The sequence below is a fragment of the Mus pahari genome, chromosome 17 (assembly GCF_900095145.1).
Source record: "Mus pahari chromosome 17, PAHARI_EIJ_v1.1, whole genome shotgun sequence".
NCBI lineage: Eukaryota > Metazoa > Chordata > Mammalia > Rodentia > Muridae > Mus > Mus pahari.
The window spans coordinates 30,330,225-30,349,304 of record NC_034606.1 but is presented as its reverse complement, the minus strand read 5'-3'; the positions used below and the strand labels follow the sequence as shown (position 1 = coordinate 30,349,304).

The 19,080-nt window shown below is 40.9% G+C and overlaps 1 protein-coding gene across 4 annotated transcripts in view; it reads left to right on the top strand.

Moving 5' to 3' along the window:
- The window catches only part of Adcy8 (adenylate cyclase 8), a 208,830-nt gene that overhangs the window by 177,175 nt on the left and 12,575 nt on the right, over positions 1-19,080 (top strand). For all 4 annotated transcript variants that reach the window (XM_021216372.1, XM_021216371.1, XM_021216370.1 and 1 more), the window contains 2 exons: positions 6,421-6,499; positions 15,091-15,249. In XM_021216372.1, the coding sequence (XP_021072031.1) occupies positions 6,421-6,499; positions 15,091-15,249 (238 nt within the window). The remainder of the gene's footprint in view (positions 1-6,420; positions 6,500-15,090; positions 15,250-19,080) is intronic.

Below are 19,080 nucleotides of genomic sequence, written 5' to 3'. Positions count from 1 at the left end.
GGAGGGAGGGAGGGAGAAAGAGAGGGAAAGAGGAGAAAATGTGGAGCCAGTTCATATATTTAAGCCATCATGGTAGAGATGAGGAGCCAATGGCCAAGGGTTACTCCATGTAAATAATAAAAGCCAAATAGCTGTCACCTAACACTGCATAACCTTAACCCTCGCTCCTATCTGTCTCCTCGTTTTAATACATATTACCCTTCCTGCTGAGAGCTTTGGATTGGCACTGAAGATTACCCATGAATAAGATAAATTTAGGCCACTTGGGAGCTTAAAAGAAAGTGATTTTAAGTAGATATGTACAAGAGGGTTGTGTACAGTAGGGTATCGTAGCTAGGGAGGAAAGATCATGAAAATCTTCACTGATAACCGTACGTCACTGTGCACTTAGCTTTATGAACTGGAGTAAATTACTTGACGTTTCAGCGTTGCTTCAGGAATAGAAATCACAACATGTAATTTGAACAGGAATTATTATTGCTTTCCTGTTTTTAATTCTTTGATAGAATTTCCCAAGTGGTGTGTGAATGTTTATATTCATGTACATATGAAATCCCAAGAGTATTTAGGGGAAACTCTAGATGTTCTCAGTTTCTAATGTATGACGATTTTATAACTTTATTATTATGTCTGCTTTCAGTCTGTGTATGTACTCATAACACTGTTGGGTTTGGTTTTTTTTTTTTTTTCGTTATTTTATTTACATTTCAAATGTTATCCCCCTTCTGGGTTTCCCCACTGCAAGCCCCATACCCCATCCTCCCTTCCCCTGCTTCTATGAGGGTGCTCCCCCCACCCACCCACCCACTCCTACCTGACCCTAGCATTCCCCTATGCTGGGGCATCATGTCTTCACAGGACCAAGGGCCTCCCTTCCCATTAATGCCAGATAAGGCACTCCTTAGCTATATAAGCAGCTGGAGCCATGGGTCCCTTCATGTGTACTCTTTGGTTGGTGGCTTAGTCTCTGGGAGTTCTGAGGGGGGGGGGAGAGTCTGCTTGGTTGATATTGTTATTCTTCCTATCGGGTTGCAAACCCCTTCAGCTCTTACTGTTCTTCTTTCCTTGCCTCTTCTGGTTTACTTGTTGCTCATTAAATTCAATGAGGTTGCCCAAATGAGCATGGGTAGAAGATTATTTGAACAAGTACAACTTGACAGTGGCTATACCACTGAGGAGTACAATTCTTCCTACCCAGAAACCATTAAATTCTTCAGCTCTTCCTGGTGGAGCGGAACCTTATGAGCCCATAAGCCTCCAAGTCGGAATGTTGATGGCCCAAGTCTTGGGTAAGCCTTAAGCAGAGAGCCGCGGCTGCTATGAATTTGTGGGTGTAGCATCTATTTCATGGAGAGAAGACATCTTTTCACACCCCTTCCCATTCTCTAGTTCTTTCCACTTCCCCTTTGTTCTTTCTACTTCCTCTCCTATAATGTTCCCTGAGCCTTGGAGGGAGTGATATAGAGGTTTCCATCAAAGCTGAGCTTGGGGTGATCACTTATTCTCAGTACTTTTACCAGCTAGGAGTCTCCGCATTAACCATGGCCCACTAAAAACACAAGCTTCTCTGACTTAGGCTGAGAGCAGCAGTCATCTATGGGCACAAGCATAAACAGCTAGTTACCATGTCCATTTAGCAAAACAACAGAAGATTTCCCCCCTAAGACTTCCCAGCCTTTGACTATCGATCAGATTTACACTACCAGGCATGCATTCCTTTTCTGGAACAGACTTAAAATCTAACTTTAAAAAAGTGTTTGGCTGCCCCCATAACGCTAACGACACTATGACACCCACTGGGCACATCCTGTCTTCCCGATGGTACTATAGTTCATGTGACTCACAGCTGGGTAAAGAGTGGATGTCTTTTCTCCCTCAGCTGTCTGCATAGCGTCTTCTGACACTGAGGAGCTACGTGACATTAGGGAAGCTTTCAGCTCAGTTCCAGCTTAAGGACTTTATTATATCCTGTAACCAAAGTCTTCATCAATAGAGTCCTTTCATCTAGTGGGAAGCTAAGTAACAGCAACGGCCTATATTGCTTTGGGGGACACTCCCCTTACCCCCGACTAACAACTCATATGGCGGTATCCCACATCTGGCACTGCAATTTTTATTTAATAACCTGTGACTTCTGGAAAGCCACATAATCTACCCATACAGAGTATATCCCTTCAAATTGATTTTAATTATATTATTTAATTAGCTTATACAATAGTGGGAATCCATATGGCTTTTTTAAAGGCATTCTTACTTTTGTTTAACCTACTGAAACCCCTCATCTCTGCCATTTATCCACCCATGTCCCCTCTTAAATCTTTCTCCTACTCATATTCTCCCTGCACTTTCCTATCCCAGGGGTGCTGCTATCCTCTCCAGGAAAGCCCTTCAACAACACCGCCCCTTGCTTCCTGATCACAATGGGCACTCCAAATTAAACAAAGAAATCTAAAGCTTCAAGGCTATTCTTCTCATATGATTCCCTAACATGAAGTGTCTGGGGTTTTTTTTTTGTTTGTTTGTTTGTTTGTTTTTGGTTTTTTTTGATTCTGGGTTACATCCCCAAGAATATTTTCCAGTTTCATCCACTTTCCTGCAGATTTCATTTTTATTTAGTGCTGAACAAATTCCATTATGAGTCTGTGCCACATTTTTATCATTGACGTATCAGTTGATGGACAGCTAGGCTGATTCCACTTTCCAGCTAACGTGAGCAGGGTATCTATGAGCGTGGATGTGCAGGAACCTCTGTGGTCAGTTAATATCATCTGAATTGACGTGAGAGAACAGGATGTATAGGTGAAGTTTGCTTCAGATATGATACAAGCTTGCGCCAGTAAAGCCTCATTACACCTGTGACACAGCACCAGAATAAAAGTAAATTTAAGTGGGATGGCTTATTGGTGGTTTTGGGAAGGAAAATCAAAACTAATAAATAAAAATTTGGAGGGGAAAGAGTCATATTGAAAACTCAGAGCTTTGCACTTAAGATCTGGGTTCTGATACTGACAATGAGACAAGTGAATATGTGGCCTTGACCCATTGATCTCTTCCCTCTGGGCTTTTAGTCTCGTATAAAATAAAAACCTCGTAAAGTGTACTATATTATACATACTATGCATAATACAGAATAAAATGGATTTGAAAAATTAATTGTAATATAGCTAATTATATAAACCTATTATAATTCCCTATATTAAGGGCAAAAGTATCTTAGAAAACAATATGAACATCATAGCCTTAAATTTATAGATGCATTTTTACAAAGAGAATATATAAATGATATTTAAAATGGATTCCAAAATAATCGTAGCTTTCTCTGAATGGTTAGCTCTCTTTTTTAGTTTGCAGGTTTACTAGAGCTAGCATAAATGTTTCATTAGTGAGTCATACTCACATTAAATATTAATTTTTATAATACATCAGATGAAATTATCTCTAAAGATTATAGTGGCCCTGTGGATTTCATTACTCTACATGTGTTTTCAATTAACAATGTCCCTTTCCCATGGAGATGGTAGTATTACTTCAGCTATCTTATTAATACAAATCAATATATCAAAATTTCCTTCATATTAAGTCTGTGAAACCCATTGTTAGGCAAAGCTCAATAATATGAAATACATTTCAGCCATTTGACTCTTTGTATGTTTTTCTAAAAATCATGGGAGGTACAAGTTCTGAATTCAAAAGATAATTATTTTGGGCTTTTTCTCAATATGATTGGGTTGCTATTCATATACTTTGGTCTCTACACAAGTTTTTTTTTTTTCATGTGGCATATAGCTAAACACTCAGAAATTGTTCATAATTTTCTTTCATTTTTTTTTCTTCTGAGTCTAGTCTAGCTGAGTATTTTTAGTCCATCACTGTTTTCAAAAATGATTCAAGAAGCCTCCATGTTGTCTCTTGAAAAATGTGTTTCAAATGATAATTTTCTTGGCTTAAAATACGTCTTGTGCATCACAAAGAAGAGGATATCTGAAGCGCCAGGCAGTGCAGGAGTCTGGAACAGATTGACAGAATCCAGGGGAGGTTCTAAACATAGGACATCTCTTATGCAAATGAAGTAATGTGAGCAAATGATTCTTTAAAGCAGCACACCAATAGGCAAGATTTGTGTCAGAGGCTTCACGGAGAAGTGAGAGGAAGGTACGGGCGAGGAACCGTGCCAAGTACCTCACCACCATTGCTCATTTCCTCCTCACAGTGAAGGGTGTAAAACACTGTGGAGTCATTCTGAAGTGAGGCTCAGAGAAATCAAGCGGCTTTTTTGAGGTCAAAGAAATGTTCAAAAACAGAGTTGCACTAGGAATCTGGATCATCATCAAAATTCATGTCTTTAATATTTTTCTCAGCAGCCGTTAAGCATCCAAGACCAGAGAATGGGTGGGAGGAAGGAAGGAAGGAAGGAAGGAAGGAAGGAAGGAAGGAAGGAAGGAAGGAAGGAAGGAAGGATGGATCTGTACATCAATAAATGGGGTTATAGCCCAACCCTCCTCACCTTAGCACTCTTGTTGGATAGTTCTGACAAATTCAAGCAGTCTCTCTTACTGAGGCTCCATATGTCCTCAAACGTGACATTTGAAATTTGCTTATTAACCTGAGGTTAGAGAGATGTAAATGCCAAGCTAAGTAATATGTTCTTAGCTCTGCAGCCTGGGCTTCTTAAGTATTTCCTCAACAGCCTGACTCAGTTCATTAATCTCTTTTCAAACAGTGTCAGAGCAATAAGGATATATCTAACCTAATTACAAAATTGTCTATATATTTGATTTTTTTTTCCTCGAGTAAATTATTTCAGGACTAAGGGCAATGTATCTTCTTCATTTCTGTATACCATCAGATGTTAGGATATAGAAGATGTTCAGTCATAATGTGCTTCTTTGGGACTATAGCTAAGAAACGACAAATCTGCTGTTAGTATCTTGGCATAAAAAGACCAGAACCTCCATTAAAGGTTTATGAAAATGGGGGCCAGGAGACCCTACTCATAAAACTGACATGAAGATGAAACTCGTTGATAGAGTAATTAAAAGTATCCAACTCACAGACAAATATCATAATCTGAGCTTGAAGGCAGTTGGAATAAAACCATCACATGGCAAGCATTCAACACTGGCTTCTTAAGTAGGTCAATGACTTTTAAAAAGAATGACTGGATATTAGGCCAGAAACTTAGAATACCCAAGATACAATTTGCAAAACACAAGAAAATCAAGAAGAAAGAAGACCAACGTGTGAATACTTCATTCCTTCTTAGAATAGGGAACAGAATACCCAGGGAAGGAGTTATAGAGAAAAAGTTTGGAGCTGAGACGAAAGGATGGACATTCAGAGACTACCCCACCCAGGGATCCATCCCATAATCAGCCACCAAACGCAGACACTATTGCATATGCCAGCAAGATTTTGCTGAAAGGACACTGATATGGTTGCCTCTTGTGAGGCTATGCCAGTGTCTGGCAAATACAGAAGTGGATGCTCGTAGTCATCTATTGGATGGAACACAGGGCCTCCAATGGAGGAGCTAAAGTACCCAAGGAGCTAAAGGGGTCTGCAACCCTATAGGTAGAACAACAATATGAACTACCCATTACCCCCATAGCTCGTGTCTCTAGCTGCATGTGTAGCAGAAGATGGCCCAGTCGGCCATCACTGGGAAGAGAGGTCCCTTGGTCTTGAAAACTTTTTTTTTATTATTATTTTATTTACTTACATTTCAAATGCAATCCCGAAAGTTCCCTATACCCCCCCCCGCCCCTGCTCCCCTACTTACCCACTCCCACTACTTGGCCCAGGCCTTCCCTTGTGCTGGGTCATATAAAGTTTGCAAGACCAAGGGGCCTCTATTCCCAATGATGACCGATTAGGCCATCTTCAGTCTTGCAAACTTTATATGCCCCAGTACAGGGAAATGCCAGGTCCAGGCAGCGGGAGTGGGTAGGTTGGGGAGCAGGGCGGGAGGAGGGTATAGGGGACTTTAGGGATAGCCTTTGAAATGTAAATGAAGAAAATATCTAATAAAAAAATTGGAAAAAAAAAAAAGAATGACTGAAGGAATACTCGCCTCTGTAGGATATTCTGATGAGAGGGGATCCAAACTCTTTGAAACGTAGAAAAAAAATCGCTATACGAGTAGAGACCTTACTGGTAATACTGATGTAATCATATTGTCTAGATACTAAACCTTAGATTTTCTTTTACTAGCTATGCCCCGTGTAGCCTCATAGGTTCCACGGTATCTTGTTTTATGAATGGTACAAAAAACCTTTAGAGCAGTCTATGTTATAGTCAGGTGTTTGGAAAATATTCATTTCTTCACATCACGCTCCATTTCAAACCTGTTTCTTCATCCTTACCCTTAAAATCCCTTTGTGGTTGGTCACCCATGGCACTCTTCTGTTGTTTTTCCCACAGAGATTTCCTGGGGACCAAGGAAGCATCATTGCTGCTGATGGCCATGTTCCTTCTTGCTGTGTTCTACCATGGACAGCAGGTAATGCTGTGTTTTTCTTTAGCTATGCACAGTCAACCTGGCACTTTCTGTTGCCATAAAACTTCCCTGCTAGGCTTCACTGTTCCTTGAAGCAAATGAACCTTAAGGGTCTTTATAAACTGATTCCTAATTTAAAAAAAAAAAAAAAAAAAACTGCCTTAATGAAAAGCCAAACTGAAGAGGATGGCCCGAGAAACTGTCTCCAATGACCCCCGAGTCCCTTAGTCAAAAACATCATTATCCTAATTTAAAAAAAAAAAAAAAAGCTTTTAACTTCTGGCTGAGGCAAGCTGGTGTCTTTCCCAATTCCATGGCCTAGATATGAATTTTACTAGAGGAGTTTACTAGAGTGTGTTGCTGCATGAAAGCACTCACATTGGAGGATCAGCTGGGTCACAGTTCAAGCTCAGCTCTACTCCCTAAGGACTAGGCTTATCTCCCTGAGGCTCAGTCTTCTCAGCTCTAGAATAAAATATTGATGTATAAATCGATTGTTTTGAGGGAAAATTGGTGCTATTTTCCACAACCTTTTACTCCACCTTGTGTGTGAACAAGCAAATACATATTAGTCACTTTTATCGAAATTATAACCAGGTATCTAACAAGAAGCTAATTCAGGAAGGAAAGATTTTTCTTGACTCACAGTTTAAGAAGGAACTAAACAATATGAACTAACCAGTACCCCCTGAGCTCCTGTCTCTAGCTGCATATGTAGCAGAAGATGGCCTAATCGGCAATCATTGGGAAGAGAGNCCCCTTAGTCTTGCAAACTTTATATCACCCAGCACACGGGAATGCCAGGGCCAAGAAGTGGGAGTGGGTGAGTAGGGGTGCAGGGGCAGGGGGAGGGTATAGGGAACTCTCGGGATAGCATTTGGAAATGTAAATAAAGAAAATATCTAATTTAAAAAAAAAAAAAAGAAGGAACTCAATGCACCACAAGAAAGGTGTGACAACTGGTCACATATTGCTCCAATCGGGAAGTAGACAGTGAACAAGAAGTGGTATCAGGAGACCAAAATTCAATATCTGCCCCCATTGACCTGCTTCATCCAGCAAGTCCATCAATCTCTGTCACCAGCTGGGACTCGGTGTTCAAATACATCAACCTGTGAGGCACAATCCACATTCAAACCACAGCAGCACAGGAAGAACTAAATTGATGATTTGTTCTGCATGAACAACCGGCCTCCCCATGTTGATTCTACTCATTCTGAGCCCCTATTATTTATTAGGATCTGGAATATACAACTACATCCCTGCATGTAGAAGAGGGTAGACCATAAACCATGCAAAAGTGTTATATGTAGAAGATGCTTACCCAGGGTTGTGAATTGGGCAAAGGTGTTACCTGTACAGTTTGCTTAACCTGGGTCTTCATAAGAGGAGATTATTCTTCCTGGGAGCACTATCGTAGGTTTTATGCAAGAGACCATGCCTAGTGTGCTCTTCCCAGGCAAGGCTATTTCTCTGGCTTCCAGCACTCTTTATCTGTCTGTAGTTTTAGAGTTGAGGCCTTGTGGACTTCCCTGTCCACTTTAACAGCTTTACCATGAGAAAGGAGAGAAAGAAAAGGCAATGGCCTATTATAATCTCAAAAATAAAAGACATAATAAAAATAAGAAAGCATATAGGACTTTTCTAGGTATACTGCAATCCATGAACATAATTGCCTGAAGAGATTTTCACTCCCCTATAGAATCCAGGTGCTGCCAGACTTGCTGCTATGGCCTGAATCCTGGTCCATCTTTCACTTCAAACAAGTTAGAATAAAAAGAAAAAAAAAAAATCAAGAAGTGTCAGTGAGAGTAGAAATAGAGGCATGGCTCTAGAAATCACCATGGAAACAGGGGGTTAAACCCTTAGGAAACCAGGAACAAAGCAATTAAAAAGTGCCAAGAATTCAGAGATATATGCGTGAAGTTATTTGTAACAAGTTGTTGGGGGTGGGGAGGATGTAAACTTGGGCAAGGAAGGAATGAGTAGTGTAGACTCTTAGTAACAAAGGGAATGGGGGATTGAACTGCTCAGCTCCTGCTGGACATTTCACCCTCCTTACTTAATCCTACTCAACGACCTGGGCTGGGAGTTCTGTCCTCCCCCATTTTACAGATGCACCCAGCCAAGCGAACTAGAATTCATATCCAGTCTCTCACCGAAGCTCATCTTCCCCCTTCACCAGCCTGAAGCAGGACAAAGGTCTTTTTACCATACTTATTGTGACCAAGGGCACTCAACCCGGTGTAATTTTGATGTATTTTATTTTATGTCTCTGCTGAACATATGACAAAGCAGTGAGGTAAATGTTAACATCCAGCCATTTCCAGAATTCCTATGCTTAGTTCCCTCTGACTCTCTCTCAGCCCAGGTGCCCTGCCCTCTAGGTTTACGTGGCTTCCACAGATAGAGAAGAATTTCTTAGTCTGGAACACAAATGATAACAAATCGTTACCTATTCCCTTTTGAGGACCAACAGAGTCTATCCTACAGGAAGTCTGTATGTGCACTGCATCTTGAGGTCTTAAACTGAGTTGTAAGAAATCACACAGAGAGAGAGATGAGAGAAAACACTCATTCAGAGTCCCATGAATTGCCATATTCCCTGTCTGGGCCTCCTCACTCAGTAGAAGCCTTATAACATACTGAGTCAATATACCCTATTCTGCATTTGTCCAGGGAGATCAGAAAGCCTAATGGTATTAAGATAACAGGTGAGGAAAGAGTATGAAAGTGTTTCCTATTTACCTGGTAGTTTGTGACATTTGATATTTTTCATCTTATTTCCAATGATTTTGAAAAATCACATAACTGCACAATAACCATAGCTGCTATATAAGTACATGTACAGGTATGGGTGCAGGTATAGGTATAGGTTGGTATTCAAATCTTGACTCCACCCGTAAAGATATATGACCTCCTCTAATTTACTTTAAAATCAATATGGCAATAACAGGTTCTGTTTCATAGAGATGTTATCGTTTTATTTGGGGGGTGTAGGCGCAATATGTTTATCTCCATGGTTTACGCATATATGCTTAATTTCATTAGCTGCTTGAAAATAAACCTTTGGCACAGACAGAGAAGTCATTGCTGTCCATCTGGTTCCAAGACAGGAGCACAGTCGCAAGTCCTCTGAGATCACAAAGCCAAGAGAGAAAGCCAGAATGAAATGAGAACACAAATGTTCCATAGTTTCTGGTTCCAGTCTGTCTCTACAGCATGCCCTGCCTTCCATTATAGAGACAGCTTTCTGCAGGACTGCATCATTGGGTATCTATCTATAGCATCCAATAGGGTCCTGTTCATCCTGGTTACAGCCTGCCCACTCCTGGGCTGACTCCCTGTTTCCCTTTGTGATTCAGATACCCTCTGCTTTTAATAAAAACTGAAAAAAAAAACTCATTGATGCTTGGTGCACACCAGTGACCTGGGGGTTGGGTTGAACATGAAATTATACATCTGCAGAATAGCAGAGACAGTTATGCAACCAAATAGTTGGGAAATTTCATTTTTTCACAAATGTGGAAATGATATGCCAAACATTTCCTCCTCCTCTGACTGAGGCAGGTGAATGTTCAAAATGTTGGATAGGAAGAACAAGTAATGCATCCTATCTTATGCCTGATTCACTGGCAGCCCCGGGAGTTTGAGCTTTGCCTTTTATTGTGCATAGAGACAGAGATTAATGAGGTAATGTTCCTACTAACCTACTTCTGAGTCTGGTTCCAGAGACTATCTGGAACCCGATGTTCTTGCGTGAGTCTCGGCAATGTCACTCAGACAGTATGTAGCCTTGATACATTCAGATTCCTAGAGCTTTCAGGTTTTTTTTTTGAATCCATAATTAGAAATTTATGATAGAGAAAAGCTGGATGAACCTCCTCTCTACCCCCTGACACCACACACCCCATCTGAGGTAGGTGCCACAGATTAGAATTATGAGCTGACTTCAGTCTTTGAGGCCCTCACAGACTATCTTCACCTCATACTTACCCCCTCAGCTGTTAAATTGTTGCACTATTGAATGAGGTTGAATGCCCATGATGTTCTTAGAACAAACAGCACCATCAATATTAGCTGTCATGTGACCAGCCTGGCACAAAGACAAAAACTTTGTGTACAGCCAAGTTTGATGAAAACCAAGGGCACACGATCTACTTCAATTGCTCCTTTGGAGGAAATGCTAAAGAATCTTCGCCTTTAACATACCAAGCCTATGCCTTACATTCACTCTGTTTTCCATCCATGTCTCTATTAACCAGCGGTCCTGAGCTGAGGACTTCCCTTTTGGTACCTCCCGCCACCACTCAGTTAAGAGTAAATAAAAAAAAAGGAGGCTGTGTTCCACCCGTTTCTGGAATAAAGCATGTACTAGAGGCAATAGGTCTTCTGTAAGCCAAGGGGGATTATTAACCTATGAAGTATGTATACCACCTGCTGGCATGATCCCTGCTATGCTTGGAGTCCGGGCTGTACTAGACTGGCAAGTTTCTGTAAGGGCCTGCCTGAGTCACAGCAACCTACTACCATCAGACTGGAAACTAAGCTGGTCTGGTCTAATAACAAAAATCTTGGCTTAGGTTCAGCTCTCTAGATTTCCTCCTCATGTTCTCAATTTAAATCCAGTTTAATGAAAACTCTTCAACAGACAGCTAAAGAAATTATTCTATACTTCAGCCTAGTATGCCTTTTTTTAAGAGGTGGGGGGTGTGTTTAGAAAGACTGATAAGAAAATCCTGTTCTTTTGTCAAGTCAAAACCTGATGCTCTTGAGTCTGAAAGAGGAAAAATTCAAAGGATTCATCTGATCATAGCCACACGTGCCTTACATCATAGAAATGCATTATGAATCTCCATTTTACATGTGCCAGGATACTTTCACGTGCATCATGTTTATAGATCTATAAAATAAATCCATGTGTTATTTCCTATCTCCTAAACCAGATATATGATAGCAGCTATCCTACTTGTTAGGAGGAACTCCTGTGAGCTGAGTGACTTTCAAGATGGCTCAGAGATTTGGAGGAGCAGTCAGGATCGGCCATGTTTTCTATACCCTGCTGACTACACAGAGATTTGCTTTATTGTATAAAAAAGTCAAATATACACTTATGATAACCTACCAACCCATGTCCAGCCTGTTTTAGCTGACTCCTCAGACACGCTGCCTACTGTCAATTCCCTTTGGTTATTTTGAAACTAGTTCCACACATCCTATCATTGAGATATATATATATATATATATATATATATATATATATATATATATATCAATGATATATATATATCAATGATAGATAGATATATGTGAATCACAAAGCCATTAACATACTTTTTTCATTTTTTTATTATTGTCTTTATTTACATTTCAAATGCTATCCCAAAAGTTCCCTATACCCTCCCCCTGCCCTACTATCTTGTCCACCCACTCCCACTTCTTGGCCCTGGCGTTCCCCCTGTACTGGGGCATATAAAGTTTGCAGGATCTAGGGGTTTCTCTTCCCAATGATGGCTGAGTAGGCCATCTTCTGCTACATATGCAGCTAGAGACACGAGCTCAGGGGGTACTGGTTAGTTCATATTGTTGTTCCACCTATAACATACTTTTAAAAAGAAAACAGGAAACAGATGTTGACTAATTCTGTCAGACTACAAGGTAGTGTTTCCATTTATTTATCTGATAGTTATTTTTTCAAGTTTGAATTGAGATCCAAAGTCTGTGTTTTGCCATTTCATGATGTGTCTCTGAAGACATTTTTAAATCCTTGTGATCTCCCGCCATCTGCTTTTTTCTTTAAGTGTTTTGTGAGAGCCACCAGACTTTTATATTTCTCTGTCTACTCATCTTCTAAGAGTATTGAACATATGTCTCAGCTCTTTAGGGGTTTTTTATTGATTGTTCCGTGTAGAAGCTTTGTGAGATCCAGTTTCAAAGTTTTATGAAATATTTCATTGGTTTCTTTAGAAATTACATGTAAGAGGTACAGCATATCTTCTCATCTCTGTTTTGGTGATGTTAGCAGTTGATCATAACAGCCTATATTCATTTATGGTTCCTTATGTCACTATGATTTTATGTAGTGTTTGCTTGTTTCCGTCCACAATGTTTTTAGTCTTACAGAATCTCAATTCGTCACATCTCTGACCACTACAATCCTATTTAAGCTGGTTTTAAGTCCTGCTGACTTAGCACACTAGTATCTGATAGACTTGTTTACGGTGTGAAAATATATTTTAAGGTTATGAATTTTCAGTCCTAAAATTCACCCATTCTTGGCAAGCGTAGGGATTATGTTTATGGGAACTGGTGTTTTGAGTAACTTATAGGAACTCTAACCTACTAGTTAGAAGTATATATTTTCAGTAGATTTTCATTCTTTCTAGATCTTAAGAGTAGGGATGTAAAATTTATTACTTAATTAAAAGGAGTAGGGAGCTAGAAACATATAACCTGATTTCACAGTGATACTTCTATTTTTTTTTTTATTGAAAACCATAAGATTTGCTTTGCTTTGCCTTGCCTTGCCTTGCCTTGCCTTACCTTGCTTGGACAGCCTCTCATGGAGCCCAAGCTGACCTCCCACTCACTGTACAGCAGATAGATTTGAACTCTTTATCCTCCTGGGCTTGCCTGTCGAGTGGTGGGGTTACAGGTATATGGCACCAAGCCTGGAATGACCATAGACATTTATACCCTCGCCACTCTTGGGGCCGTTGATGCCTTTTCTCCTCCCCAAATTCTATTTTCAGTGACAAAACCACAATTGCCCATTTGCTTCATCATGCAATTCACGTGTAATAGTCTAGATTAGTAGTGCAAATATTACCACCTACAATATGTTTATCAAAGGAGGTTGTGAGTGTGGGGGTGAAGGTGTGTACAATGTTCTCTTTCATAACTTGCCTTATGTCCTCAGGTAATTGACATATGATATGACAGCATATATTTTTCTTCCCTTGGAAATGAAGCCATCGGCGAATAAAGAAACACTCTTCATTTCTTTCTCCAGCTGCACTATGTTCCATTGTGTATGTTGCCATAGCTTGGTCAGCCAACTGAATGAACACTTGGATCATTTTCAGCTTTTACTATTACAAATGCAGCTGAATGGATGACCTTGTGCCTCCACTGAGACTTGAAAATAAAACACAGAAACTAGCTAAATGTTTTAAGTCTTTGAATTTGGAGCATCCAACCATGTATCAAACAGTTCAGTCTGTTGTTCATACTCATTGCTAAAGATCTTGAAATAACAATACCCCCAAAGCTAAGATAAAGATGCCTTGTGAGCTGCCCATGAAGAGAAGCTGCCCATCTCCAGTAAGCAGCAATGAGGATAAGAGGAAAGTAATTTGTAAACTCAGGCCTCCTAAGTAATTTTTCCTGCATTCTCTTGTGGTCAGTGCTATCATTCACCTTATTTCGAAATAAGGAAACTGAGATTAAGTCCCTGTTAGTCCATGCGACAGTATGTGAGTATGATGACCATGACGCCAAGCTTTGGCTATCTAACATGAAGCCCATGATCTTTCTAGTATTCCACTATCCATTTATCCCTCATTACCTTAGTCAGGAAGAGAGCACAGACTCCTGAGTTGACTTTGAGACTTAGGGTCAAATCCTGGCTTCACACCTAAGTTGGGTGTAACCAGCATGGTCAAGTAACTTAACTATGTTTGATTTTTCTTGTCTGTAAAATAATGACTGAATGTATAGTCTTCTGGTTAGATCTACTCTCTGGATGAAAGGACTTAGTATTTCCATATAGGGCAGGAACACAATGACTGCCACCTGGGCGACACGTATTTTTAACATACTCATGTGCTGGGGTAACAAATGTGCTGATAAGCTTCTGCCCTGTGGTAGCTATATCCCCTTGTGGCATCTCAAAGTTCAAGCTTCATTCACAATATGCCTTAACCTTGATGGCTTAAACACAGAAATTTATTCAGTCATTATTCAGGAGGGTGGGAAGTTTCCTATTGAGAAATGAAAGTGTTTGGTGGCTGATGAGGGTATCATTCTAGCTTGCAGCAAGCCATCTTGCCGCCCTTCAGATGGCCTTTAATCAATGTGTCAGCGTAAGAATAAAAAAAGCAAAGCTGTTCCTGTCTCCTCGAGTAAGCTCAGGCATCTCGTCGCAAGTGCTCCACCTTCAAACTCTCATTGAACCTCAACTTCCTCCCAAAGCTCCACTTGCCAAAGACTCGCCATTGCTAATTAGGGTTTCAAGATATGAATGTCTTGGGGTAGGGTAGACATTAAGTTCATGACAGAAAGAATGTAATATCAGGCAAATGGAAAACTTCCTGGACTCATGCCACATATAGTCTGTAGAGGACAATGGGACGGTCAGATCATCTTACACAAGAGAAGATGATCTATGCGCAGATAGCGCCTGGGAGAACAGGTGTGCATCCCTGCAAACTCTTAATAGTCTCAGATAGCTTGGCTTCAGGCCTGTGTCTTCAGATGAGATAATCTAGCTTTATTTTACCTGCAAAAGACTCCCAGGGAAACCTTTGCCACCACCTTCCAGACGTACATACCTGAACCTGCTGCTGCTTTTCTTTGGCTCCTGTCAATTACAGCTGGAGTACACAGCCCGCCTGGATTTCCTGTGGCGCGTACAGGCCAAAGAGGAGATCAACGAGATGAAGGAACTGAGGGAGCACAACGAGAACATGCTGCGCAATATCTTACCCAGCCACGTGGCCCGCCACTTCCTGGAGAAGGACAGAGACAATGAGGTGAGGTCAGGTCAGACTAGCCAGTGGGGAACGGGATGGTATACAGCTGATCACACTGATCCTGAGCCCTAGGAAAATTCTGTTACACTCATGGGAGGTGTAAGAAAAACAACCATGCCTACAACATGGTGCCTATCAATCCAACATATCCGATGCTATAAAATTTACACACTGTTTACCCTGGTATCCAGTCCTTCATTTGTTAGATAGATATAAAATTCCTATTAAAGACGGGTTTTGAATTTTAAAGTGTTATATATGTGTATGCATGTATTAAATATATACAAATATGTATTATAACATATGGTATATCATGATATCATTAGAGAAATAGAAAGAGCTCCAATAATTCTAAGTATATCTCCAAAATTGAAAAGTGGTCTCAAATGACAAGATGTTTATGCCTTACTATAGTAGACAAAAGGTATAAACAGGTCAGGTATTCATTTATAGATGCATGGATTAAGATATCATACATTCAGACACATGCACACACATACACACATACATGCAAAGACTCAGAAAATGTTATTCATCTATAAGAAAAGATGTCCTAGAACACAATACAGTATAGCCTTATGCTAAGTGAAATATGTCAGTCACCAGAAGTACTAATATTGTACATAATTGCATTTACATAAGTTACATGTATACATAGTCAATACATAGACAAAGGGCAGAAATATGGTTGACAGGGATTGGAGGAGGGTGAAATGGGAAGTTACTGTTGTTCAAGTTTGCAAGCTGAGGAATATTCTGTGGTCATAATGATATTTACACTACAAAGTGAATGTACTAAATAATACTGAGTTAATAAATACAAGGTGAAGATGGTTAAATTTTACTCACCACAATTTAAAGTAATAGCTTGTATATGTACATGATATATATGCATATATGTACAAATAGATATTCACAAATATATATATATATATATATATATATATATATATATATATATGACATGCATATGTGTTTATGGGAGTAGGTGTGTGTGGGTCTGTTTATGTGGGGAGATATAGTAAGAATTTTGGCTTTTTTGAAAAGCAATTTCATTTTAATCCCAGGTGTGGATTATGGGACTGCTTCAGATTGACCACAACAGATGATATGATTTGCCTCATGCTCTAGCAGGAGCACGATTTTGCCAGCAGCAGAGAGTTGCTGCAATTTTGTGACACATGGAATTCTGGGAACTTTTGAGAGGTTATATAATGCTAGGCCCCAGAGAGGCAGGGTTGTTAGTGATGGGTTGTTGGTTGGTTGCTGTTGGCTATTGTTTATTAAGTACTTGCATACAAAAAAGGAACAAGAAGAAATTAGATATCCTACTGGCAAAGATCAAACTTTCTCCAAGGAACTCAATGTTCCTAATTAACAGGAAATAGTCTAACAATAACATTGCCTCCTTTCCCCTCTGTTAGTTTTGCTCTCCTATTTAGTGTTAGGGGGTTGAAAAGGTAGGAGGAGGGTGGAAGAAAGAAGAACCCACAAAGTAGTCAAAGTCCAGCTACAGGAAGGCACGTATATTCTTGCCACAGTGCCTCATATGTAGTAGGTGCTCATCAACTGTTCTTTTCTGTTATAACTTGCTGAAGGTCCACTTAGGGAAATTCAACCACAATTGTCAAATCAAGGTGCTAGGAGGCTTATGCCCTCTCCATGGTCCTTGCCGGACCTGGTGGCCCCCAAATCTTCCTTTGACTGTGGCAACATCATTCTAATCTGTGCCTGCATCTTCCATAGCCTCCTTTGTAATGACATCAGCCTCTTTCCTCTAAGGACACCAACCATCAGATCTAGGATGCGCTCTAATCCAGGATGATCTCATCTTTAGTTAGTTACATCTACAAAAATATCGCTTCCAAATAATGTCTGGTGCTCCAAATGGACACAAATTTGGTGAGAACGTCATTCGCTCACTGCAAAGATCGAAGTATATTATTCAATAACCTGGGCAGGAACCTGTCAGTCAGGCCTTTTGGGCTGTGCTTAGGCTTTGGAACAGGAGCTTGGGAACATTCCACACATAACAAGCAATAAACTGCCTAGATTAGAACATAGAGGTACAAAGCTATTCATAGATCCTAAAACAGCTCAGGGAAGACCCTGATGGGAGGCCTAGGAGATGATGGAGACAGCGAGAAGATGAGCTCCATTGATGGGAGGCAGACGTGAAGTGATGGTGCTGATGTGAGAAATAAGAAATGAGACCGCTGAAACTATCAAGCACACACTTTAACCTCTGAGGGGAAGTTTCTCAAGGGCAAACTTAATGCTGTTTCAAATGCCAGATGCTTGGTATGTGAGAGCGCTTGGTCTTGCTCTGTGACACTTTCAGGCAGACCTCAAGTCATGAACAGACCCCCTCAGGGGTCGTCCTTGGGCTCTGCCTCAGGAAGAAGCCTCACGAGAATGAAATAACCAGGCTGCTTGATTTTCACAAGATGGTGAGCTAAAGAATACAAATCACACCAGCCCTGGTCACCACTGATCCTCCTACGTGATCCCTGATCCCTTGAAGAAACACTGAAACAAGACCTGATGGCCCTTGTAAAGGACATACAAAGACAGTGTGCCCTGTCTCAGAGGCTGGGCTACGACTGCCTTTTCCTTACAAAGTTTGCAGTCAGTTTGACAGAGGCTGACGAGACTCAGTTATATCAGGCTAGCTCTTAGAAAAGCTTTAAACAGCTGGTTGAGATGAAAACCACTGGTTATTGATTTGATGGCCTGTTTTTATTTGTGGGTACGATACCTTTGAGAACAGAATGGAGTTTCTAATTAGCCCGACCATGCCCTATCATTCATATTTCCTCTAAGTCCCCCAATGATGTTAAATTTGTGACCGTTGCCTTGGGACCTTAGATAACAGAACCAAGGTTGTTCCATCCAAGCCACTGAAGGGGCGGGGGACAAAAGATGAGGCTAGATTTGAATATCAAACAGCAGAAGCACTGGGTTCCAGGAGGGCCATCTCTCCAGTACAGATCAAAGCTACTTGGGCTTTTCAACAGATGGATTTTTAAGGAGTTCTGTTTGGGGACTGTTTTTTGTGAGACTTTGTTACAAGAGTTTATTGACAGCTGCTAGAGCAGAGAGAATGGGGCTATGTGTCAATCATGACCACCCAATGGAGAGGTAGAAACCCAGGAATGTCGGAGGGCAACCCAAAGCTGCTTTTCAGTCATGCCATCAAAACACTAAGGTGCCTGGGGGAAGAGCCAAGAGAGACTGATTTCTTCGTAAAATGAAAGAAAACAGGAGATGTGCTGTGGGGCGCGGGGTGTGTGGACCAAACCCCACTGAACAGGACTGGAGAAAGTGCTAGACCTTTTGAGCAGACATTTGAATGACAAAGGAGGTCATTGGACACAGACATTCTTTCTTCCCCTGGCTTCTCTTGGTAGAAGCAGCACAGGGCTTAGTTCCCAGCAGCCGGGGCACAGAAGGGATCCCTACAACACCAACACGGGTTTCCTGAGCAGAGAGGAGAGCAGTTTCTCCGCGTGCATCTGCATGTGGAGTGGAGGAGGGGGAAGCGTGAGCATTCACAGTTCCCTACGCGCTCCAAACCTCTGCTTCCAACCCACAGAGAAAGATGACAATAAAAGGATTATAGCGTCTCTATATCCATCTATCCTTCGACAGTTTACAGCACGCTTTTAGCTTTCTTCATCCCAGAATAGGGAGAAACAGATGGAGCCCTGAAAGCAGTTAATTGGAGTGAGTTAAATAAAGTGGCCCTCTCTGAAGGTGGTGGGTAGGTTACACGAGTCTCTTCTGTGTGATTCTCCAAGCCCCCTTCATCCTCTTTTCTACTTGGCCAGG